Source organism: Schistocerca cancellata, chromosome 6 (genome assembly GCF_023864275.1).
Source record: "Schistocerca cancellata isolate TAMUIC-IGC-003103 chromosome 6, iqSchCanc2.1, whole genome shotgun sequence".
Classification (NCBI taxonomy): Eukaryota; Metazoa; Arthropoda; class Insecta; order Orthoptera; family Acrididae; genus Schistocerca; species Schistocerca cancellata.
Genome location: NC_064631.1, coordinates 485,327,478 through 485,353,648, shown reverse-complemented (window position 1 = coordinate 485,353,648; position 26,171 = coordinate 485,327,478). Strand labels below are relative to the sequence as shown.

General features: G+C 39.2%; 1 protein-coding gene across 1 annotated transcript in view; it reads left to right on the top strand.

Annotated features, from left to right (window-relative positions):
• The window catches only part of LOC126191184 (mitotic checkpoint serine/threonine-protein kinase BUB1-like), a 249,309-nt gene that overhangs the window by 153,285 nt on the left and 69,853 nt on the right, over positions 1-26,171 (top strand). The window contains exons 12-14 of the mRNA XM_049931959.1: positions 16,387-16,532; positions 22,830-23,236; positions 24,542-24,714. Of these exons, the coding sequence (XP_049787916.1) occupies positions 16,387-16,532; positions 22,830-23,236; positions 24,542-24,714 (726 nt within the window). The remainder of the gene's footprint in view (positions 1-16,386; positions 16,533-22,829; positions 23,237-24,541; positions 24,715-26,171) is intronic.

The window sequence follows — 26,171 nt, the reverse complement described above, 5'->3', positions numbered from 1 at the left end:
TTGCGTACAACTCCAGAGAAGTTTAATGTTTCCATCTTGTAGTACTTGAAGTTTGACAGAAGGTGTTGCTGAGCTTTTAGAGAGATGTTCTTCTTTGGAGCTAACTAATCATAAGCATGCTCTCTCTCTCTCTCTCTCTCTCTCTCTCTCTCTCTCTCCCCCACACTCACTTATGTAGATGTGAGTGTTTATTGTTATTGAAGAAGGATATTATCCAGAAGTTCACCAACATCCTAGTTTTATGTGCCTGTTATCTGCCCAACAGCTCTGCTGCTTGGTAAGTGGTTACCTCCTTCCATTATTTGTATTTCACCAAAGACTTAACCAATATCATACAAACATTGACACATACGTGTATGTATTGCAAACCACTGTGCATTATTTGACAGGGGGTAACTTCATACCATCGTTAATTAAGATGCTTAATCATTGTGACAGTCTAGAAATTTACTTATTTTTAAAGCCACCTCACTTTTAATTAAAATAAAAACAGCACTTACCAATAATAATAATAATATATGTTTGGTACTCGTGCTCTTATAAATTGCTTATATACATTTAGAACATTAGCATATATGTTTCACTTTCTCAGATCACACCTAACATTAACTATGTTTTTGATGAGTACTTGTCGTGGAGCACTACGTACTTGGTTCCAACAATTACAGATTCTTCAAGCCAGTCAGACAGTTGAAAAAATATTCTTTGATACTTTAACATTGTAGCTCAGTATGAAACACAGGTTTTGAAATCCAGAAAGGCAGTATCTTTTGTTCAGTGGTGTCTCCTGTCAGCAAATTCTTCTTTGTGTAAAGAGCAAACTGTTTTCAGAATACTTTATCTCCCCCCACAGAACAAAATGCAGTTGAAACTTTGAATAGGTTTGCTGATTTTGCAATAAATATTTTGGACACTGATCTATAATTTTTTTCATCTGTTATCCTGCGGGGTTCAGCTATGAGAACAGTCGAGGAGAGATGTAAGGAACATCAGCGGCATCCCAGCCTAAAATAATCAAGCTAACCAGCTGTTACTAACAACTGCCTTGAATATAATCATGTAATGGAATACGATGAGACAAGGGTCATGGTTCAAATACCAAGTTTCTGGGATGTCAATTTCAGTCATGCTTGGGGTCCAGCATTTAATTTATTAAAATATCACTGGCCATCAGATCCACCAGAGGTGGTAAACACTGAGAATATTTGTATTTCATGGAATATGAGTGCGAGTTCTGAAAAACAAAAGAGCATCAAAGGGTGTAGTGGACATCAGAAATAAAACTCGGCTATAAATAGCTATGAGAGACTGACAATTGTTCACACTCAGATTCAAGTCCAGGCAGCAAGTACACATAACCATAAAACTTGCAGCAGCTGAAGAAGACGGCTGGATCACTCATTAAAATATTGTGCATAACATGGAAACAACTAGTCATAACATCTGGAAGCACACTATTACTCTCATTATAACTGAAAGTGATCTTTACTGTTTTCTAATCATTTGGAAAATTAACTGCAATAGATATTCTTGATAAATATAAGGTAAAGAGAGGTCAGTTGTGTTGTGTACTCGACATAGAATCTAATGGATATTTTGTAGAGGCATTATACTTACTCATTTTAGACAGAGAATTGTTTAGATTTCTTGGAATTCCTTCCTTTATGCTCCATGTTGATTTACTTCAACTGTTTTCCATGTGCGCATCTCTTTTTTAGTATTTCTAACATTTATATCATTACTTGTAAGAGTAGTGTATTACTGACTTCTAACAAGGAAATGTTAGTATTTTAATATACCTTATCAAACATTTTCTGCGTATTAAAATTCTCATCCATATTATGCTTTTGAAAATGTAGACTGGAATAATCTCTTTCAAATTCTGAAGGTGGCTGAAATACAGGGAGTGAAAGGCTATTTACAATTTGTACAGAAACCAGGTGGCAGTTACACGAGTTGAGGGGCATGAAAACGAAGCAGTGGTTGGGAATGGAGTGAAACAGGGTTGTAGCTTATCCCTGATGTTATTCAATCTGTATATTGAGCAAGCAGTAAAGGAAACGAAAGAAAAATTTGGAGTAGGAATCAAAATCCATGGAGAAGAAATAAAAACTTTGAGGTTTGCTGATGACATTGTAATTCTGTCAGGGACAGCAAAGGACTTGGAAGAGCAGTTGAACGATATGGACAGTGTCTTTAAAGGCGGATATTAGATGAACATCAACAAAATCAAAACGAGGGTAATGGAATGTAGTCGATTTAAATCATGTGGTGCTGAGGGAATTAGATTAGGAAATGAGGCACTTAAAGTAGTAAAGGAGTTTTACTATTTGGGGAGCAAAATGACTGATGATGGTCAAAGTGGATAGGATACAAAATGTAGACTGGCAATGGCAATGAAATCGTTTCTGAAGAAGAGAACTTTGTTAACATCATGTATCGATTTAAGTGTCAGGAAGTCTATCCTGAAACTATATGTATGTAGTGTAGCCCTATATAGAAGTGAAACATGAGAATAGAAGCTTTCAAAATGTGGTGCAACAGAAGAATGCTGAAGATTGGGTAGATCATGTAACTAATGAAGAGGTACTGAATAGAATTGGGGAGAAGAGAAATTTGTGGCACAACTTGACTAGAAGGAATCGGTCGATAGGACGTGTTCTGAGGCATCAAGGGATCACCAATTTAGTATTGGAGGGCAGCATGGAGGGTAAAAATTGTAGAGGGAGACCAAGAGATGAATACACTAAGCAAATTCAAAAGGATGTAAGTTGCAGTAGGTACTGGGAGATGAAGAAGCTTGCACAGGATAGAGTAGCATGGAGAGCTGCAGCCAACCAGTCTCTGGACTGAAGACCTCAACAACAATGACAACAAGCAGTCACTTACTTGCAGCTGAATCCTTGGGTGGCTGGAATCCGCCACTCCCCACCCCCACCCTCCTTCCCTCCTCCCTCCCTCTCTCCCTCGCCCACCCTCCATCCCCCCTCCCACCCTCTCGCCCTCCCTCCATCCCCCCTCTCTCCCTCGCCCTCTCTCCATCCCCCTCTCTCCTCGCCCTCCCTCCCCCCTCCCTCTCTCCCTCCCCCATCCCTCCCTCCCCCTCCCTCTCTCCCTCCCCCATCCCTCCCTCCCCCTCCCTCACTCCCTCCCCCATCCCTCCCTCCCTCCCTCTCCCCATCCACCTCTCCCTTCCCCCCCTCTCTCTCTCCCTCCCCCACCCTCTCCCTCTCTCTCTCTCACTTTCTTTCCAGCCAAGGATATCGCGAAAGTGTTAATTCTCTGTACTGTATGGTTACCTAGGTCCTTAGGGCAAGTTTAAGTGTGCCGTCATGCTTATCACTGTATCATCCAGTGCTCTAGATGTTTACTCTTGTTGCTTTGCTGTCTCATGTGTGCTGTAGACATAATTATGTGTGCTCTCATTCAGAGTTCAGATGCCTGTGTGTTAATGCACAATCAGTTATCTGTCCCTATCTGCATAGAATAGAATGTTGTGGGAACAGCCGTATTGTATGTTGAGAAGTTATATTTAAACACTAATTTTCTTTCTCTGTAGTATTATTTGCAGGAAATTATGCACCATCACGAAACTGCATATGACACAGGATGTTTCCACCTATAAAAACACAAAAATGCTTGGCACGGAAAATACTGACAAGAAAAATGGTGAAAAAAATTAAGGGGCCGCATGTGTTGAGCAGATTAAAACTTTGCAACTGTTTAGAAGTCTCATGCGCTACTGAGATCAGATGGATTAGTGATTAAACAAGTGAAATTGTATAAACATTTCACTGTTTGTCATGTGTTTTTAAAATGCTTATGCATTTAGCAGGGTGAAAAAATATCAGTAGTAGTTTCATCTGTCACTGGTATAAGAAATATAGGTGCTGTGATGATCATAAACAGTCCAAGAATTGTACAACAAAGCATAGACTTTTATTTCAACCATGACAGAAAATGAGCTGAGATACCAGATATAAATCCAGTTATGTGTTGTTCCATGTTCAAGGCTTATCACACAGATATTAGTTGTTAAGAGTTGGGGTCTGCAGAAGAAAAATGGAATTAAACTTATTCTGTTCTAAAACTCAATTAAAAATATACATGAAATAAGAAAGTTTTTAACTTCATCAGGTATGGGCCTGGATCACTAAGTGTGAAACACTTACAGTAGTTGTAAAAGTATTGGTACTCTTCAAATGTCTTACTTTCAAGCTGCTTTGACCAGTGGTCATAGGTGTTGGAGCAGCACCTTTTTTGGGATAGGTAGGACAGAATGAAGTCAAGTTCTGAGAGAAGTAAAGATTGAAACGAACCTTCAGTTTGAGAAAGAAATAAAACAGCATAATCCTCGCACATTGGATCAGCGCACACTGTTGGTTGGTTAAAAATTTACAGCAATCAGCAGAAATTTTATTTCCACCTGATTTCATCTCGGTAAATGCGAAATGCCTACTATCAGTAGTGCATCAAAATATTCGAGGGTTTAGAAGTAAAATTAATGAACTACTTATGTACATTGATGAATTAGAGTCATCAAACCCAGTTGATATAATCTGCCTCTCTGAACATCATGTGACCACTGTTATAGATATGTTAAACCTTACAGAATTTATGATAGCCTCGTACTTCTGTAGACAAAATATGGAGAAAGGAGGAGTTGCCACATTTGTTAAAAACAGTTTTAAAGTTAAGAATATTGACATTAATAAATTTTGCTTAGAGCAGCACTTAGAAGCATGTGCAACAGAGATAGAATTTCATAATAGGTCCTTTATAATAGTGGCCGTATACGGAGCACCTTCAAGAAATTTCAACTCTATCTATAAACAGTCTTGAAGATTTATTATCTCATCTAAAATTAAAAAACAAAGAACTAGTGGTTGCTTGTGATTTTAATATAGATGTCCTGAAAAACACTGTCAGTGAACAGTTAATGAAATCAGTTACATTGTCATTCAATTTAATTTCTACTGTAAATTTCCCAACTAGGGTATACAAGTGTTCTAAGACTGCCATTGATAATATCTTTGTAGACAATTCTAGGCAAGTAAGCCACATTACAAAACCAGTAGTAAATGACCATGACATGCAACACCTAACATTAAATTTTGAAAGTTGTCAGGGTAAAATATCTATCAGAACTGAGTGCAGAAGGCCAATAAAGCAGTCAAAAAATGAGAAATTTAGGAGATTGCTCCAAGAAATTAATTAGATGGATGTTTACAGCATCCAAGAGACAAATGGAAAATACAAAACATTCGTTAATAAAGTTAGCACCTTATTTTAAAATTGTTTTCACCTGATGGTCACTCAAATTAAGCAGAAGTCTAATAAGAAACCATGGATCACACAAGGGATAAAGATATCATGTGAGACAAAAAGGAAATTCGATCTGATATGCAGGGACATCTTTGATACTAGTATTATAGCTCATTACAAAAATTACTGCAAAATATTGAAGAAGGTTATCCAGATATCTAAACACCTGCATTATGAGAAGAAGATAAATACATCCAGCAATAAAATAAAAACAATATGGGACATAGTTAAGTCAGAGACAGGTAGGACCAGAAACGAGGATGAACAAATAGCTCTAAAAATAAATGAAACCCTGATAACAAATGCATGTTGTGTTGCAAACCATCTAAATAAGTATTTTGTCTCTGTTACTGATAGCATGGGGTTGTCAGGTTCATTAAATAATGCAATGGAATATCTGAGACCAGTGCACACACACAATCTCAGTAAAATGGAATTGACACTTACTTCACCCAAAGAAATAGAATCCATCATAAAGTTCTTGAAATCAAAGCATTCTAGTGGATATGATAACATATCAACATAGTTAATAAAAGAGTGTTCATGTGAGCTTAGTCATATCTTAAGTTATTTTTGTAATCAATCACTTATCACAGGAACATTCCCGGACTGGGTTAAATATGCTGAAGTTCTACCTCTCCACAAGAAAGGGGACAAAGATATGCTGTCAAATTACTGACCGATCTCACTTTTGCCAGCTTTTTCAAAAATCTTTGAAAAGGTTATGTTCAAGCTTCTACTTAAGGGGACCACACCGTGGTTCGGGTTTAAAAAAAATCGATTTTCGCTTTTCATCATATTTTTATAGATTAAAGTTTTATTTAAGTACTCTGAAAAGGATTTTGCTGAAAAAAATGTTTTTCGAGCATTTAAAGAGCATTTTCCTATCATGTGTGTTTATGTGCCACGCCCATCCTTGGAATGCAATGGTCAGTATTCTTTTGTTTCTGCTGTTTGTAAACAACACGCTTTCAAACATGCGGTTAGTTTTGTTCAAGTGTGATTCCAAGTAGTAGTTATACTTTCGTTTGCAGTTCTTGTTTACGTGTGTTTTGTTGTGTTTATTGAAGACGACGAAACGTAAAGGCATTTTCAAGAAACGACAGTCTACAGGAAACAAGTTCAGAAAGCTTTCTGTACAAGAGGTTATGTTGCCTGGCAACGATATTTCTAATTGTAATTCTTCACCAAGTGCATCATCAAAGAAGCTCACAATTTCAGAGAGTTACAATGAATTTACTGTAAGTGACAAGGCATGCAGTAACATTATTATAAATTTGAGAATATTATCAGATGTAATTTCTAAATTTGTACAATGTAGATAGTGTGGTGAGTCACAGAGTGTGAAAATGTTTGAGAGTGCCAGTGGGAGAAAAGGCCTAGCAGTTGCTTTGGATTTAATTTGCACCAAATACTTAGCTGTGTTTTCGTATATGAGTTCTTCAAAACCAGATGCAAGTGGCCCTTGTGAAATCAATACTAGATTAGTTTATGCCTTAAAATCCATTGGCAAGGGCATGGCTGCAGGGAGAACATTTTGTTCAGTGATGAACTTATATCAACCACCAAATAAATTTGAAAAACTGACTTCAATATTAGTGAAAGCCGTATGTGAGGTCAGTGAGGAAAACATGAAACTGGCTGCTAGGGAAGCAGTGGAAAAAAATGATGGATGTTCAGATACTGCAGTTGCACTTGATAGAAGTTGGTATAAAAGAGGGCACACTTCTCTGGATGGAGTAGTGACTGCCACAAGTGTAGACACCGGTAAAGTGTTAGATGTGGAGATAATGTATAAATATTGCAAATGTTGTAAAGTCAATGAACATAAAGAACACAACTGTGTGACTAATTTTAGAGGAACAAGTGGTGGTATGGAAGTTCATGTAGTTCAACAAATATTTCATTGCTCCATAGAAACAAGAGGCATATGGTACAATAAATATTTGGCGATGGTGACAGTAAGGCATACAACAATGTGGTGAACTCTAAGCCATTATTAGCAAAATAGAATGTGCAGGCCATGCTCAAAAACGTTTGGGAACAAGGCTGAGAAAACTAACTGTTGATATGAGAGGAAAAAAATTAGAAGATGGAAAATTGTTGACCGGGCAGGGTCGGTTAACTAAAACTGAAATAGAAAACTTTCGGGTATACTACGGGCAGGCAATTAGGAGAAATAAAGAAAATCTGGAGGCAAGAAGAGAGGTGTTTGGGCCATATTCTTCCATTAGTGCTGTACTGATGATAAGCCATGCCATGGATTGTGTCCATCGGGAGAAAATTCGTGGTGCAAATACAATAGGGCTTAGGCAACTGGAGAATTTTATTCTCACCAGCATTCGCTTCCTGCTGCTGTTATTACAACAATTAAACCTATTTTAAGAGACTTGGCTCATCCTGACCTACTAAGGAAATGTCCCCATGGGCAGACACAGAACCAGTTTGAATGTTTCAACAGCATAATTTGGAACCGCCTTTCTAAAACTGTATTTGTAGGCATGTATACAATGAAACTAGGAGTTCATGATGCTGTTATTACATTTAATTGTGGTAATATTGGAAAGTATTGGGTACTGAAAAAGCTGGGAATTAATCCTGGTGAAAATATGATCACTGGGCTGCAACATTGCGATAAAATGAGGACAGCCGATGCAGACAGGTCTGCATCTAATATGGCCAAGAAAGCAAGACAAACATCCAGGAAGGTGGAAAAGAAGCTGGGAGACGTGCCAGAGGCCAAAAGAGGGCCATCATATGCAGCAGGACAGTTTTAATTAACTGTAAGTAACAAATTTCAAAAGTTTTTCTTTAAAGTCAGTTTACTGCAAATTAAAATTTTCAGTACATATGCCCCATTATATCAGAAACTATCATAGATAAGTGAATGAAATTTTCAGAGACTCTGCATAACATAAAAAACCACCTCTGGTAGTACATTCATTAATATTCCCCCATCAGAAAGTTCACAAAAAATATTTTCTGCAGAAAAAACTTAATATTTTTTTGTTATTGAATTTAAAAAAGTATTTCTTAGAAACTATTTAATGGATAAAGTAGATTTTAGTACAGTTGACTCTATTAGCATCACGTAACATACAGTAAAAATATTAAGGTCCCGCATCAAGTAGTTTTTTTCAGAAATGGGTCGAATACTTCCCTAATTAACATGGGTTAGATAGGCAGGGTGTGGTCCCCTTAAGCACCTTAGTGAAAATAACATACTGTCAAAGTCACAGTTTGGGTTTCTTAAGGGTTCTGATATTGAGAAAGCTATTTACACTTACAGTGAAAATGTTCTTAATTCAATTAGACAACAAATTAGTGGTTACTGGCATATTCTGTGACCCATCAAAGGCTTTGGACTGTGTGAATCACAAGATAGTTTTAAGTAAATTAAAATATTATGGCATCACTGGTAGTGCTGCAAAGTGGTTTCAGTCATATTTTACTAATAGAGAACAAAGAGTGTCATTACGTAACACTTTAGCAGTAGGCAATCAGACATCATCTGACTGGGAAGAAATTAGATGTGGTGTTCCTCAAGCTTCCATATGAGGTCCACTACTTTTTCTTGTGTATATTAATGACCTGTCATCTGTTACATTACCAGATGCCAAGTTTGTCTTATTTGCAGATGATACAAACATTGCAATAAATAGTAAATCAAATATAAATTTAGAAAGGGAAGCTAATCAAATTTTTACTGTCATTAATAAGTGGTTCATAGCCAATTCACTGTCATTAAACTTGTAAGAGACCCACTATATGCAGTTCAGAACTTCCAAGAGATTTCCGTCTAGTGTGTGTATAAAATATGACGACATGGACATGGGAGAAGTTGAGAGTGTAAAATTCTTGGGATTACAACTTGATAATAAATTCAGTTGGCAGCGACATACTAACGAAGTGCTAAAGTACCTAAACAAGTCTGTTTGTGCAATGCAAATGATGTCAGACATGTTGTTGTTGTTGTTGTTGTTGTGGTCTTCAGTCCTGAGACTGGTTTGATGCAGCTCTCCATGCTAATGTATCCTGTGCAAGCTCCTTCATCTCCCAGTACCTACTGCAACCTACATCCTTCTGAATCTGCTTAGTGTATTCATCTCTAGGTCTCCCTCTACGATTTTTACCCTCCACGCTGCCCTCCAATGCTAAATTTGTGATCCCTTGATGCCTCAGAACATGCCCTACCAACCGGGCCCTTCTTCTTGTCAAGTTGTGCCACAAACTCCTCTTCTCCCCAATCCTATTCAATACCTCCTCATTAGTTACATGATCTATCCACCTCATCTTCAACATTCTTCTCTAGCACCACATTTCGAAAGCTTCTATTATCTTCTTGTCCAAACTATTTATTGTCCATGTTTCACTTCCATACATGGCTACACTCCATACAAATACTTTCAGAAATGACTTCCTGACACTTAAATCTACACTCGATGTTAACAAATTTCTCTTCTTCAGAAACGCTTTCATTGCCATTGCCAGTCTACATTTTATATCCTCTCTACTTTGACCATCATCAGTTATTTTGCTCCCCAAATAGCAAAACTCCTTTACTACTTTAAGTATCTCATTTCCTAATCTAATACCCTCAGCATCACTCGACTTAATTCGACTACATTTCATTATCCTCGTTTTGCTTTTGTTGATGTTCATCTTATATTGTCCTTTCAAGACGCTGTCCATTCCGTTCAACAGCTCTTCCAAGTCCTTTGCTGTCTCTGACAGAATTACAATGTCATCGGCGAACCTCAAAAGTTTTTATTTCTTCTACCTGGATTTTAATACCTACTCCAAATTTTTCTTTTGTTTCCTTTACTGCTTGCTCAATATACAGATTGAATAACATCGGGGAGAGGCTACAACCCTGTCTCACTCCCTTCCCAACCTCTGCTTCCCTTTCATGCCCCTTGACTGTTATAACTGCCATCTGCTTTCTGTACAAATTGTAAATAGCCTTTCGCTCCCTGTATTTTACCCCTGCCACCTTTAGAATTTGAAAGAGAGTATTCCAGTCAACATTGGCAAAAGCTTTCTCTAAGTCTACAAATGCTAGAAACGTAGGTTTGCTTATCCTTAATCTTTCTCCTAAGATAAGTCTTAAGGTCAGTATTGCCTCACGTGTTCCAATATTTATACGGAATCCAAACTGATCTTCCCCGAGGTCAGCTTCTACCAGTTTTTCCATTCGTCTGTAAATAATTCGTATTAGTATTTTTCAGCTGTGACTTATTAAACTGATAGTTCGGTAATTTTCACATCTGTCAACACCTGCTTTCTTTGGGATTTGAATTATTATTTTCTCCTTTAAGTCTGAGGGTATTTCGCCTGGCTCGTACATCTTGCTCACCAGGTGGTAGAGTTTTGTCAGGACTGGCTCTCCCAAGGCCGTCAGTGGTTCTAATGGAGTGTTGTCTACTCCCAGGGCCTTGTTTCGACTCAGATCTTTCAGTGCTCTGTCAAACTCTTCACCCAGTATCGTATCTCCCATTTCATCTTCATCTACATCCTCTTCCATTTCCATAATATTGTCCTCAAGTACATCGCCCTTGTATAGACCCTCTATATACTCCTTCCACCTTTCTGCTTTCCCTTCTTTGCTTAGAACTGGGTTTCCATCTGAGCTCTTGATACTCATACAAGTGGCTCTCTTTTCTCCAAAGGTCTTTTTAATTTTCCTGTAGGCTGTATCTATCTTACCCCTAGTGAGATAAGCCTCTACATCCTTACATTTGTTCTCCAGCCATGCCTGCTTAGCCATTTTGCACTTCCTGTCGATCTCATTTTTGAGACGTTTGTATTCCTTTTTGCCTGCTTCATTTACTGCATTTTTATATTTTCTCCTTTCATCAATTAAACTCAATATTTCTTCTGTTACACAAGGAGTTCGACTAGCCCTCGTCTTTTTACCTACTTGATCCTCTGCTGCCTTCACTACTTCATCCCTCAGAGCTACCCATTCTTCTTCTACTGTATTTCTTTCCCCCATTCCTGTCAATTGTTCCCTTATGCTGTCCCTGAAACTCTGTACAACCTCTGGTTCTTTCTGTTTATCCAGGTCCCATCTCCTTAAAATCCCACCTTTTTGCTATTTCTTCAGTTTTAATCTTCAGGTCATAACCAATAGATTGTGGTCAGAGTCCACATCTGCCCCTGGTAATGTCCTACAATTTAAAACCTGGTTCCTAAATCTCTGTCTTATCATTATATAATCTATCTGATACCTTTTAGTATCTCCAGGATTCTTCCATGTATACAACCTTCTTTTATGATTCTTGAAGCAGGTGTTATGCTCTGTGCAAAATTCTAACAGACGGCTTCCTCTTTCATTTCTTAGCCCCAATCCATATTCACCTACTACGTTTCCTTCTCTCCCTTTTCCTACTGTCGAATTCCAGTCACCCATGACTTAAATTTTCATCTCCCTTCACTACCTGAATAATATCTTTTATCTCATCATACATTTCTTCAATTTCTTCGTCATCTGCAGAGCTAGTTGGCATATAAACTTGTACTACTGTAGTAGGCATGGGCTTCGTATCTATCTTGGCCACTATAATATGTTCACTATGCTGTTGGTAGTAGCTTACCCGCACTCCTATTTTTTTATTCATTATTAAACCTACTCCTGCATTACCCCTATTTGATTTTGTATTTATAACCCTGTATTCACCTGACCAGAAGTCTTGTTCCTCCTGCCACCGAACTTCACTAATTCCCACTATATCTAACTTTAACCTATCCATTTCCCTTTTTAAATTTTCTAACCTACCTGCCTGTTTAAGGAATCTGACAATCTACGCTCCAATCCGTAGAATGCCAGTTTTCTTTCTCCTGATAACGACGTCCTCTTTAGTAGTCGCCGCCCAGAGATCCGAATGGGGGACTATTTTACCTCCGGAATATTTTACCCAAGAGGACGCCATCATCATTTAACCATACAGTAAAGCTGCATGCCGTCGGTAAAAATTACGGCTGTAGTTTCCCCTTGCTTTCAGCCGTTCGCAGTACCACACAGCAAGGCCGTTTTGGCCTATGTCAGACATAGGAGATATAAATATGAAAAAAATTGGCATATTTTGATTATTTTCACTCCATTATGTCATATTGTATCATATTTTGGGGTAACTCCACAACCAGAGAAAAAATTTTTAGAGTACAGAAGCGTATAATAAGAGTAATGTGTAGTGTAAATCCAAGAACATCATGTCGAAACCTATTCAAAGAATTGGGCAAACTAACCAGAGCTTCTCAGTATATTTTTTCCTTAATGAAGTTTGTTGTAAATAATACATCTCTTTTTACAACTAACTGCTTAATACACAGTATCAATACTAGGAATAAGAACAATATACATAAGGATTTAAAATCACTTACTCTTCCCAGAAAGTAGTCCAGTATTCAGCAACGCATATTTTCAATAAGTTGCCAGAGTTTAGTTTCAGACAAGGCACAATTTAAACATAATTTAAAAACTTTTGGTGACCTCCTCCTTCTATTCCATCCATGGATTTCTCAACAAGTGCACTGGACCACTTGAATGAAAATTTATAATACTTTAATTTTTGACAATACTTGGTTGTAACAGCCAAGTAACTACCTACTGTCTGAATGATGGATGTATGGAAAGCAGATGTAAGTCTTAAGTCTGTAAATAGTGGAAGGTTAATTTTAAATCTTGTGCATAATTTGACTGTTCTTAACTGAGGATCATTGAAATGGATAATTTACTTTAATTTTTGACAATACTTGGTTGTAATACCCAAGTAACTAGCTACTGTGTTAATGTTGGATTTAATGAAAGCAGATGTAAGTATTAAACCTGTAAATATTAGAAGTTTAATTTTAGTTCATGTACATAATTTACCATTTATTGACTGAGGATCATTAAGATTAATGAAACTCAAGTTTTTCTAATTACATTTTTGTAATGTGTTTATCTGACATGTACCACACCCAGAAGGATCCCCTCTTTTGTCGATCTATGGAATGAATAATTAATCTCATCTCTAATCTCCAGACATATTAGTGTGCCGACAAACACAAATATTGGGCATATGAGTTTTTACAATATACATTTCTTACACAGATCACAAAAATTTAAATATAGTGCATATATTGTCTCAGTTAAATAAATATACCTTTATTTTTGATGCAGCTTAACATAATGTTAAAACACTTCGTTTGTTTATTGCAAATTATTGTCTTAATAAGTTAAGTTTTAAAAGGTTGGACATTGAAGCATGTACAGATTTCTTTCATAAATTATTTATCAAAAATAAAATAAAAACCAGTAACCAAATATCACTAAATTAAATAAAGCTCAGTCGCAGACAATCATCTGTTTATAATGCACACAAATTTAGTTGAAACCCATTTATAGGCCACCAAACAGAACAGCTGAAGCTGTGTCATCATCTTGTTTCCACAGTGTACATATTACAGATGGACAGTCTGCCCTCTTGTCTCTAAGTACTCAGTAGTGTAAGGAACAAGTAACGTATGAAGCCACCTGAACCAGTTTGTGCACTCCTTGGATATCATGCATTCCTCAAGGCATGGAACCTGTGGGTTTAAACCCAATTTAAAATGGATACTGGTTTTGAATGTTCTGTTACTGTGAAAATGGTCTGGACATGCAAAAATTGAACAAATGTGTGGTATGTGTAAACACCGCCATGAAAGAAATATATTGATACAGTGGACAATTAATATGAACATGTATCGCGCACCAAGAAAAGGTCACTGAGTTATTTTCATATGTCACCAATAGGTAGTACATCTATACCTAATACAGCTGAGGTCAAGTCATTCACATCCAGCGAATTTACGAGGGTATTTCGGAAAGTAAAGATACACCGTACACCAGAGGAACAGAAAAGTTTTGGTGAGCAAGTTGGCAACACTGGTGTTAACCTTGAACCGTTAGCTTTCTCCTCGCAGTCATTCGGCAGTTGAACGTTACTTCTGGTTGGAGTAGGTCGTGTTTAAAATGGCTGTGCCGATTCTGAATCCCGCCAAATGCGAAGTGCGCTCCGTCATACGTTTTCTTCATGCAAATGGTCTGCGGATATTCACAAAGAAATTGTTTCTGTTTATGGTAACATTATGAATCGACAAAATTTAACAAAATGTTGTCGTCATTTCTCTGAAGGTAGGACCGATGTTCATGACGAGCAAAGAACAGGTTGGCCATCTGTGATCTCTGATGGCCTTCTTCGGAGAACGGAGGAAGCAATGCATGCGAATAGATGTCTCACATTGAAAGAATTGCTTCAGATCATACTGGAGGTGTCAATGACAACTCTTTATGACATTGTAATTGTCAAGTTAGGGTACAGGAAATTGTGTGCGCGCTGGGTTCCAAAACTGTTAACGGAAGAACACAAAAAGAAAAGGATGGGCTTTGCACTTGACTTCCTCACACGCTGTGCTGAAGCAGGTTATGAGTTCCTTAATCACATTGTGACAAGTGACGAGACGTGGGTTTATCACCATACACCTGAATCCAAGCAACAATCAATGCAATGGCGCCATTCGAATTCACCAAAAGCCAAGAAATCGATTTCAGTGAAGAAAATCATGTCTTCTGTTTTTTGGGACAGATAAGGCATTCTTCTGTTGGAATTTATGCCTCCTGGAACGACAATTAATGCTGCTCCATATTGCCAGACTTTGAAACATCTTCGAAGGGCAATTTAAAACAAATGCAGGGGAATGCTGACAAGTGGAGTCCGCTTGGTTCATGACAACGCTCGGCCTCACACAGCGCTCGTAACCAAAGCATTACTCAAACAATTCAAATGGGACGTATTGGACCATCCACCATACAGCCCGGACCTTGCACCCACCGACTTCCATGTCTTCCGTTACCTGAAGTCACATCTTGGTGGAAAATCATTCCACGCCGATGAAGAAATCAAAGATGAAGTTTAAATGTGGTTCCGACAACAGACAGCAACCTTCTATGACTGTGGGATACAAAAGCTTGTGCACCGACTTAACAAATATTTGGATAATGGGGCTGATTATGTTGAAAAATAACAAATAATCCAGTTAATAAGATGTAACTGATGTTTTCTAAATAAATGTTCTATTTAAGGACTGCGAGCCATTGTATCTTTACTTTTTGAAATGCCCTCGTATTTCGAGAAGAGAAGTTACCCAACTTGTTGCAGGATAAGGATTCAACAAAATTGGAATGAACAAGTTATCACTATGGCTTGAATTGGATTGTATTAAAGCACTACCACAGACCATCAAGATATTTTACTCATCTGTATGTGACAAAACAGTATACTTCGGATGACTAAGAGTGTAAAGTAAACTATAGTATAACTTCTAGTCAGTAATGAAATGTTACATGTTTCACATCAAATAGTACTGTGTGTTGAAGTTTTACTATTTTACCCCCATTAACCTCTCTCATCTCTCAAAAGATTTTAGTATGGTTGCTAAAAATCTAGTTGTCATGTACCCAAATTAATACATCATATCATCAAATAGTATTCCATAATGCGTTATCAAAATGTAAGCATAATTTAATAGATTTATTCACATTTTACTACAGTGCAAGGTACATGTAGAGCAGCAGGTGCTATGAAAGGTTAACCAAAAAGGAATGCTAATTTAGAATCCAAAGAGCTGTGTCACTTTATTGTGGCCCTCTAAAATTGTGTCGGAACTATTGGTGGATTAAAATTCATAATTCTGCTCAGTTGTGATAAGCATTTAATACATCTGTGCAGTGGTACATCTCTTCAGAATATTCAAGGCCATAAACTATAAGAATCAAAATAACTTCCACAGTAACAGTATTTATTTTGCCCCAGCAGTAACAAAACTCTGAGAAACTCAGCATTACAGAAATACTCAGCACATACAAAGCAGGTTCCACTGGCAGTTCTTCTGTAGTTGTCCATCGAGATGTGAGCCAGTGTGTAGCAAATGTGTCTGTAGCAGACAAAGTGTCAATTACTTTTCCTCATCTTTGTCTGTATTTACAGCCTGGAATTTTGATTATTGTAATACAAGTTTATGTATTTTATTTTACAGGACAAAGATTATTTTGAACTTCAGCCAAGACAAAGTGCACTTTTCTCAGATACCTGTTGTTCACAGATGTTCGCTCATACATTACTTTCATCAACACCAGCTCGAAAATCTATATTTCATTTGGCAAATAGCAACAGGACAAAAAGGTAATAGTTTATTTTTAAGTAATGTCAACTCCAGGTTGAAATACCAACAATACCAATTGTACTCATAGCTTATGACCAAATCCTTCTTCAGCAAAGAAAACACGCACGCACACACACACACACACACACACACACACACACACACACACACACACACACACACACACACAAACAAACACGAACACGAACACGAACACGAACACGAACACGAACACGAACACGAACACGAACACGAACACGAACACGAACACGAACACGAACACGAACACGAACACGAACACGAACACGAACACGAACACGAACACGAACACGAACACGAACACGAACACGAACACGAACACGAACACGAACACGAACACGAACACGAACACGAACACGAACACGAACACGAACACGAACACGAACACGAACACGAACACGAACACAAATGCGCGTATACATGAGTGCTACCACTAGCATCTCGGACCAGAATGTGACTGTCGTGCTGATAGCAGTCTGGAGTGGGACGGGGAATGGGGAGGGATAGTGGGGTATGGTTGTGAGGAGACGACAGTGCTGCCTGGCAGGGCCCACAGGGGCTGGTGAGCTTGCCAGGTGCAGCAGTGCATGGTGGGCTGTGGGGTAAAGAACAGGGAGCAGAAAAGGAAAGAATGGGAAAGGATGGGTGGGTGCATGAGCAGATGGTGGCACACAGTGAGGGCAAGAGCACGTGAAGGAAGGAGGTGACAGGATAGAGGGGATGGAAACAGTTGAGTGGCGGGTGTGGTGACAGTAGGTTACCATAGGTTGAGACAAGGATAATTTTGGGAGTGCCAAATGTGCTGTGAGGATAACGTCCATATGTGCAATTCAAAAAAGCTGGTGTTGGAGGGGATGATCCAGATGGCCGAGGTTGTGAATCGGCCATTGAAATCAAGCATGTTATGTTCAGCTGCATATTGTGCCACAGGGTGATTTACTCCACTCTTGGCCACAGTTGTTTGGTGGTGGCCATTCATCTGGGTGGACAGCTGCTTGGTAGTCACAACAATATAAAAAGCTACACCTGACTATCCTAACACATAACTACTTCTCCTCTGAAGGGAAGGTCAATGCTGCAGCACAGTCATGGGCACCCGCACTGCACCCTCCTATACCAACCTGTTTATTGGTCATCTGGAGGATATCTTCCTACCCTCCCAAACCCCTTGTCTAGTTGAGGTTCATTGATGATATCTTCATGATCTGGACTCAGATCTAAGACAGCCTACTTATTCCTTTGCAACCTGAATAACTTCTCTCCAATCTGTTTCGCCTGGTCCTCCTCAACCCAGTGTGCCACCTGTCTGGACTTTGACCTCCTCCTCTGCGATGGCTCCGTCCACAATTCTATCCACATTAAACCCAACAGTACCTGCATTTTAGCAATTGCCATCCCTTCCACACCAAACAGTCGCTCCCTTACTGGTTGGCCACCTGGGGACTGTGTATCTGCAGTGACAAGAACTCCCCTTTCCCAATATGCTGAGTGTCTCACCAAGACCTTCATAGGCAGGCGCTGTTCTCCAGACCTAGACTGCAAATATATTTTGTGTACAATTCCCCACACACACACCCCAATCCTCCCGCCATTCTCAAGAGCCAGCTACAAAAGAGTGTCCCCTTTGTCACACAATGCCATCCTGGTCTGAAACAGCTGAACCATGTCCTTCTTCAGCACTTTGACTGTCTATCATCATGCCCTGAGGTGAGGGACATAGTACCCAAGTTCCCACCATTCCTAAAGTCGTGTTCTGTCACCCACTCAACCTCCACAACATCCTAATTCATCCAAATGCTACTCCTCTCACCCCCTTACCACAGAGATCATAGCCCTGTGGAAGATCCAGGTGACCTGCCAAATGCACCCACCCGACTCTTCCTACTCCAGTCCTGTCACAGGCGTATCCTACTAATCAGAGCGCAGGCTACCTGTGAAAGCAGCCATGTTATATACCAGCTCTGCTGCAACTATTGCACAGCTTTTTATATTGGTATGACTACCAACGAAATGTTCACCTGGCTGATCAGCCATCACCAAACTGTGACCAAGAGTGAAGTAGACCACACCGTGGGCCAATTTGCAGCTGAAAGTAACATGCATTACCTCTGTGGCTGCTTCAAAACCCAAGCCATCTGTACCATCCTCTCCACCAACAGCTTTTCTGAACTGAATAGATGGCAGTTATCCTGACAATTCTCCCTCTCCTTCCCCCCCCCCCCCCTCCTGTACCCTGCTATCCCTCTCCTTTCCCCACCCCAACCTAAGTTTCTATTCAAGTGGCAGTAGCATTCCAGTCCATGCTGCTGGTGGTAGCAGTCATGTGCACATGAGATGTGCTTGCTTGTGTGAATATATGTGTGTGTAGGCTTTGGCCATAAGCCATGATGTGTAACAGTCTTTTCATTGTGTCTTTGTGCAACTCAACGAGTAATCTTTACAGTGAGTAGCAGTCTATCCTTTCCCTAATATGGTTGATTATTTACTTTTAGGTAGCTTAAAGGACCTCGTTTACTATAAACTTCTGATAGGAACAAGGTAATGACTAAAAAAGCTCAATGATGATTTCCATATTGTTCTTTGTTCTATCTCTGCTGTTTGTATTCTGTCTAGAATACAGTATATTCCATTGTCATATTCCCAATTTTGTGTAAAATTTTTTTATATTTACAACTTATTGCCTTTTTATAATTTCTTTTCCCCCTCAGTTTGCGAAAACCACTGTAACAAGTGTTAATGCATGGAAAGTTCTCATTGAAAATTATGAATTATTTAAGAATAAAGGAGACAACTCACCGAAAGGCAGAAGCACTGTGTTGTCAATAGGCACACAAACAAAAGGTACAGAGCTTGGCTAGCTTTTATAATGCAGTTTCTTATTTTTAGTTGTAGGAACACACACACACACACACACACACACACACACACACACACACACACACACACACACACACCTGTCTCCGTGCATTGTGCTCAGTCCACTGCCAGATCTTTACGGGCCCACAGTAAAGGAGTTGGGTGTGTGGTGCGGGGAGGGAGGGGGGGGCGTCTTGTAGAAGAGCGAGAGCTGTCTGTGGGCTAGCTAGGGGGGCAGGTGGCAGATGGCTGGGCACGCGATTTCATTCCCACATGCTGCTAGATGCTTTCCCCCAACCCCCTCCCTACCTTCCGCCTCTCTCTGGCCTTCACCCCATCCCACCTAACCCCAGAACACTCGCCATGGGCCAGTAAAGAGTTGACAGTTGACTGAGTACAATGTAGGGAGACACATGTGTGCCTGTCTGTGTGCATGTTTTTCGTAGAGCTAGAAAAAGGAAGTGCATTCCGAAAGGTAGCCAAACTCTGTACCTTTTGCTTCTGTGTCTGTCAATGACACAGTACTTCTGCCTTTTGGTGAGTCGTCTCCTTTATTCCTAAATAAATTGTTACAAGTGAATTCTTTTGATTCATTGCAGACCTACTTTATTGTAAGAATTCAATAGATTCACAGGTTTGATGTGATCAATATTTTTTGTACAAGGTGTAGTAATAAATCTTTAATTATCATATAAAAAAGTTGTTGTTGTTGTTGTTGTTGTTGTTGTTGTTGTTGTGGTCTTCAGCCCTGAGACTGGTTTGATGCAGCTCTCCATGCTACTCTATCCTGTGCAAGCTTCTTCATCTCCCAGTACCTACTGCAGCCTACATCTTTCTGAATCTGCTTAGTGTACTCATCTCTTGGTCTCCCTCTGCGATTTTTACCCTCCACGCTGCCCTCCAATACTAAATTGGTGATCCCTTGATGCCTCAGAACATGTCCTACCAACCGATCCCTTCTTTTTGTCAAGTTGTGCCACATACTCCTCTCCTCCCCAGTTCTATTCAATACCTCCTCATTAGTTATGTGATCTACCCATCTAATCTTGTGCATTCTTCTGTAGCACCACATTTCTAAAGCTTCTATTCTCTTCTTGTCTAAACTATTTATCGTCCATGTTTCACTTCCATACATGGCTACACTCCATACAAATACTTTCAGAAATGACTTCATGACACTTAAATCTATACTCGATGTTAACAAATTTCTCTTCTTCAGAAACGCTTTCATTGCCATTACCAGTCTACATTTTATATCCTCTCTACTTCGACCATCATCAGTTATTTTGCTCCCCAAATAGCAAAACTCCTTTACTACTTTAAGTGTCTCATTTCCTAATCTTAATACCCTCAGCATCACCCGACTTAATTCAACTACATTCCATTATCCTCGTTTTGCTTTTGTTGATGTTCATCTTGTATCCTCCTTTCAAGACACTGTCCATTCCGCTCAACTGCTCTTCCAAGTCCTTTGCTGTCTCTGACAGAATTACAATGTCATCGGCGAACCTCAAAGTTTTTATTTCTTCTCCATGGATTTTAATACCTACTCCGAACTTTTCTTTTGTTTCCTTTACTGCTTGGTTCAAATGGCTCTGAGCACTATGGGACTTAACTTCTAAAGTCATCAGTCCCCTAGAACTTAGAACTACTTAAACCTAACTAACCTAAGGACATCACACACATCCATGCCCGAGGCAGGATTCGAACCTGCGACCGTAGCGGCCGCGCGGTTCCAGACTGTAGCGCCTTTAACCGCTTGGCCACCACGGCCGGCTTTACTGCTTGCTCAATATACAGATTGAATAGCATCAGGGAGAGGGTACAACCCTGTCTCACTCCCTTCCCAACCACTGCTTCCCTTTCATGCCCCTCGACTCTTTATAACTGCCATTTGGTTTCTGTACAAATTGTAAATAGCCTTTCACTCCCTGTATTTTACCCCTACCACCTTCAGAATTTGAAAGAGAGTATTCCAGTCAACATTGTCAAAAGCTTTCTCTAGGTCTACAAATGCTAGAAACGTAGATTTGCCTTTCCTTAATCTATTTTCTATGATAAGTCGTGGGGTCAGTATTGCCTCACGTGTCCCATCATTTCTACGGAATCCAAACTTATCTTCCCCAAGGTCGGCTTCTACCAGTTTTTCCATTCGTTTGTAAAGAATTCGTGTTAGTATTTTGCAGCTGTGACTTATTAAACTGATAGTTCGGTAATTTTCACATCTGTCAACACCTGCTTTCTTTGGGATTGGAATTATTATATTCTTCTTGAAGTCTGAGGGAACTTCACCTCTCTCATAAATCTTTCTTACCATATGGTAGAGTTTTGTTTTATATATATATATATATATATATATATATATATATATCATTTTTTTGTTAAATTATGAGACAGAATTGCTGATCTGTACTTATCTTCAGTAGATGTAATACCTGCACTGCAGATAGGTACACACAAAAGTACACAAATCTATCCTCATTTTGGGAACTAAAGTTTCTTCCTTGTGGAGGACAGAGGGACAGGTTAGGGAAAGATAAAAAGGATGGGCAGGTCTCTCAGACCTAAAGATGAGAGGCACCCAACTGTTTGTTACGCCCCACAGTCTCAAAACAGGAAAGCTAGGATAGTGTTGTATATTTGGCACTGCTGATATTCCACATCCTGTGAGTATTGACTAACAATTCTGTTTCTTAGTTTGTTTTCTTATGTCAATTTTCCTTTTGATCTAATTAATTTTCATCTGTTTACAGATATGAACGTGCTGACTTGGCACACATTGAAATTCCCCCAACACAAAGCCACAGCACGCCACTGGAGGCACAGCTATTAATGGAATGGAAATTGACTTTGCCATTTCATTTTAGCTCTTCTACCAGCAAGCTGTGGTATTGTGGTGCAGGGATGTCAGTGTGCACCACGACTGTAGAGATTTACTTACAAACAAACAAAAATTTAAATACATAATATTTTTTAAACTAAAGAGGGAGCAGCACTTGTGGTGAGGGAGATGATCATTCCCAGAAGTACGCTCCAACTTCCATACAGGAACACTAGGAGTAGGTTTCCCATCTGTCAGTGCAGCGTAGTAGGCTGTGATTTGTGTAGATTTTGTGTGTGTGTTCATTAGGTTAGTTATATTAGTTCTTAATTTATATTTTCCATGTAGTGTTAATATGTTCCATGAAAACACATGCCTGTGTCACTAATTATTTAAAATATGCACTGCAAATGGGCCAGAATAGCTTTGAGAAACAGCCTGTAGAGGCTCCTTGATTTGTAGCCAGTAGTACAAGCTGATGAGCTTCCTCAAATATGTAAGATAAGTATTCAAGATTTATTAGTAGTTCTCAAAATTTATACACATTTATGTTTTGTGCATTTATAAAATTGTAATATAAATGTCTCTCTCTTGTTCATAGCATTGGAAATCCCCCAATTCATGCAAGAACTAGTGAAGAAAAAAAACTAAGAAATATGGCAGAAGAAATTCAGCAAGAGGCAAATTTTACATCACATCCAGTCAGTAGTGAAAGCAAAGAGTTACTGAATCCATTAAAGGATGTAGCATATATTAATAAATCACATGCTGTCAGTGAGGTACAAAATATCTGCCCTATTACAGAGCAACGGCATAACTCTCAGAGCAGAGAATTATATCTAGGACATTCCTATAGAGACGTCAGAGATGACATAAATCCATTTGATGATGTCTTGATCAGCCAGCTTTTACAGTACTCTGGCTTTGTAGAGAGAAATAAAGGAGGCTGGATAAAAGTTCTATGCAAACCTACCCCTCGGATAAGGCTTCCATTTACGCTTAAAATCGGTAAGTTTCCTAAAGTATAAAAGTTCACGTCCTATTTTTTATTCCACTCAGTGTCTTGTCTATCAGTCCAACTGGGTCCTAACAGTCATTATTTCAAAAACTAACTGTTCATTAGTCCTAATAATTCTTGTCAAAAGTTTCAGCACAATGTTTGGTGAACATATTAGATGTGACAAATTACCACGTTTACTGGCATACTTCTGTTACCTTTTTACAGCTGTTACCTTTTTAGAGATTATGTCGGTTCTGCAATCTCACCGAAATGTTAAAATATGTGAGTTGCATACTACTGCACCCTTTTCATGGTAATGGTCGACAGAATTCATGAAACAAACTTGCTGGTCTATTATTGCCAGCTTACATGGCTCTGAATACATTTCAGTCCAGGTGGGCCACTACTTTCAGGCTACTACACCACTTCCTTGAATGCTTTGCCCACAATTAGAGGGAAAGAAGAAAGAGAACAATATGCGGAAAAAACTGATTTCTTTGTGATAGACATGTATGACCGACTGCACAGTAGCTTGGATATTTTCATCAGTTCAGCTGATAATTTTTCAGAACATCTTTTATGTACAGCTTAATACTGGTCCATTCAGTTCCATTGCATGAACTCATTGGGAAAGATAACCTTAAAATATGTTAAACAAGACAAAAACTGCGGCTCATGTTGTGGTATAACACCCTGTAACAGTGGTTTTAATGTAATGACATGACACTTTATTTCAACATATACTCATTAACATGTCTATATAATTAAAGTGCTTCACCTTAGATGAGCTCAGTCTGATAATGCAGTGCACAAGGCAGATAAATCTAACAGTATTTCTCACAGAGGCTTATTAAGATAAGTAGGTTATCCTTTGAAATATTGTTCAGAAAAATGTAAACGGCAGCTATGCTAGACATATGGAAATATATCTTTTAATATTATCCTATTTGAAACAAAAAGTGCCTAACATACTGACTACTGAAAAGAGAGAAAATATGACTGGCAGAGCCTGAACTGAATAACAGTCACAGACACTAGATTTGGAACCTTCATTAGGAGACACAGAAACAAGAAAGGACTGTTCTCCAAAGAACATGTTTTACTGCTCTTATAAAACCCATCTTTAACTTTCTTCCTGGAATTGACATGAATCAATCAAGAATGAAGCATTATCTGCCGAAGCCGATTATTCATATTTCAAAACTGAATCTGAAAATTTCGCAAGACTGTGCAGTTAAGTGTAAACATGCAGCGGACTACATGTATGTTATCTTTTCTTTCTCTGTTGTAATACTGTCATCTCTGATTTTCAGATAATGATATTTATCAAGTGATAAAAGAGATAGGAAAAGGTTCTTATGCTCGAATACTGTGTGCAACTGATAATTATGGTGAAAGACTAGCTCTGAAGGTTCAGAAGCCATCCTGGCTTTGGGAAGCATATATTGAAGACCAAATTCAGCATCGTATAAAAGGCAAAAATCTGGTAAGAAAAAGCTGTTTCCTTGCATTTATGTTATCTTAATAGCTGTCCTTATGATATGCTCACACTGAATGGCTTGTTCAATTTGTAATTAATTTGAAATATTTCAGTCCGATGATTTGCATTTATTGATAATACCTATTACAGTTGTTTGCACATGTGCATAAACCAGATTCTCAGTAACCGAAGTAATGCTTCGCTGCCAGAGTGTAGCTTAAAGAGAAAGGCAGGTGTCCCTTATCACAGATATTATCATAAAATATTGAAAATATTTGAAAGTAAACAATAAATGAAGACCTGTCTTGTGTCAATGCTCTTGCCCTTCCTTTAAGACCCCCCCTGTGCTGGCAGGTTCGTGGCATTGGGTCTTGTCTGTTTTGCAGTGCGTAAACACCCGAGTTATTTGTGATCTGATGCTTTCTCGGCGAATGTGCTGTATCCAAGGTTCTCAGGTGTCCAGCTGGATCCGAATGTGCGCACCATATCCGGAACTCGACAGACTTCATTGGCCGCCTGAAGGAGATGACAGTACAAGAATCCGAAATCATGGTCAGCTTCAATGTCGTCTCATTCACACGTGTCCCGCTGGAAGATTCTCTCCACTTAATCAGTGAGAAATTTGGGCCTGAGCTGACACAACTGTTCAGGCACGTGTTAACATCTACGTACTTTGTCTTCAATGGTCACCACTACGAGCAGACCGACGGAGTAGCCGTGGGGAGCCTGCTCTCCCCAGTGGTGGCCAACCTCTTCATGGAGAGTTTCGAAGAGGAAGCACTGGAAGCCGCCGAACTGAAACCTGTGTGCTTCTTTTGCTACATGGATGACACGTTCATCATCCAGCCACATGGACAGGAACAGCTACAGATTTTTCTACAGCATCTAAATTCGGTCCACAGTAACATTCTTTTCACCATGGAGACTGAGAAAGATAGAAAACTACCCTTTCTTGATGTCCTTGTGGAACGTAGGTCTGATGGCTCACTGGTCACAGCGTGTACCGCTAGCCGACATACACTGACCTGTACCTACATGCCTCGAGTTGCCACCATCCAGCGCAGCTTAATGGAATGCTCAACACCTTGATACATAGAGCACACTCGATCTCTGATGAACAGAACTTGCCAACGGAACTCAAACACCTTGAGACCGTGTTCCGCAAGAATGGGTATGACAACTGCCAAATCCAAAGGGCCTTCCGACAACAGAAGTGCAGCAAGAACTGTGATGAAGAACAATCCTAAGAAGAGAAGCAAGCTCTGGCCTTTCTGCCGTTTGCTGGCAACGTGTCGTCAAAAATAGGGAGACTGTTAAGGCGACACAAGATTGACAGAGTCTTCTGACCACCAGCAAAGATTCGTGACCTACTAGGTACGGCAAAAGATGACGTAGGCCTTAAGAAAGCGGGCGTATACAAAATCCCGTGAGGCTGTGGCAAATCCTACATAGGCCAAACAGTT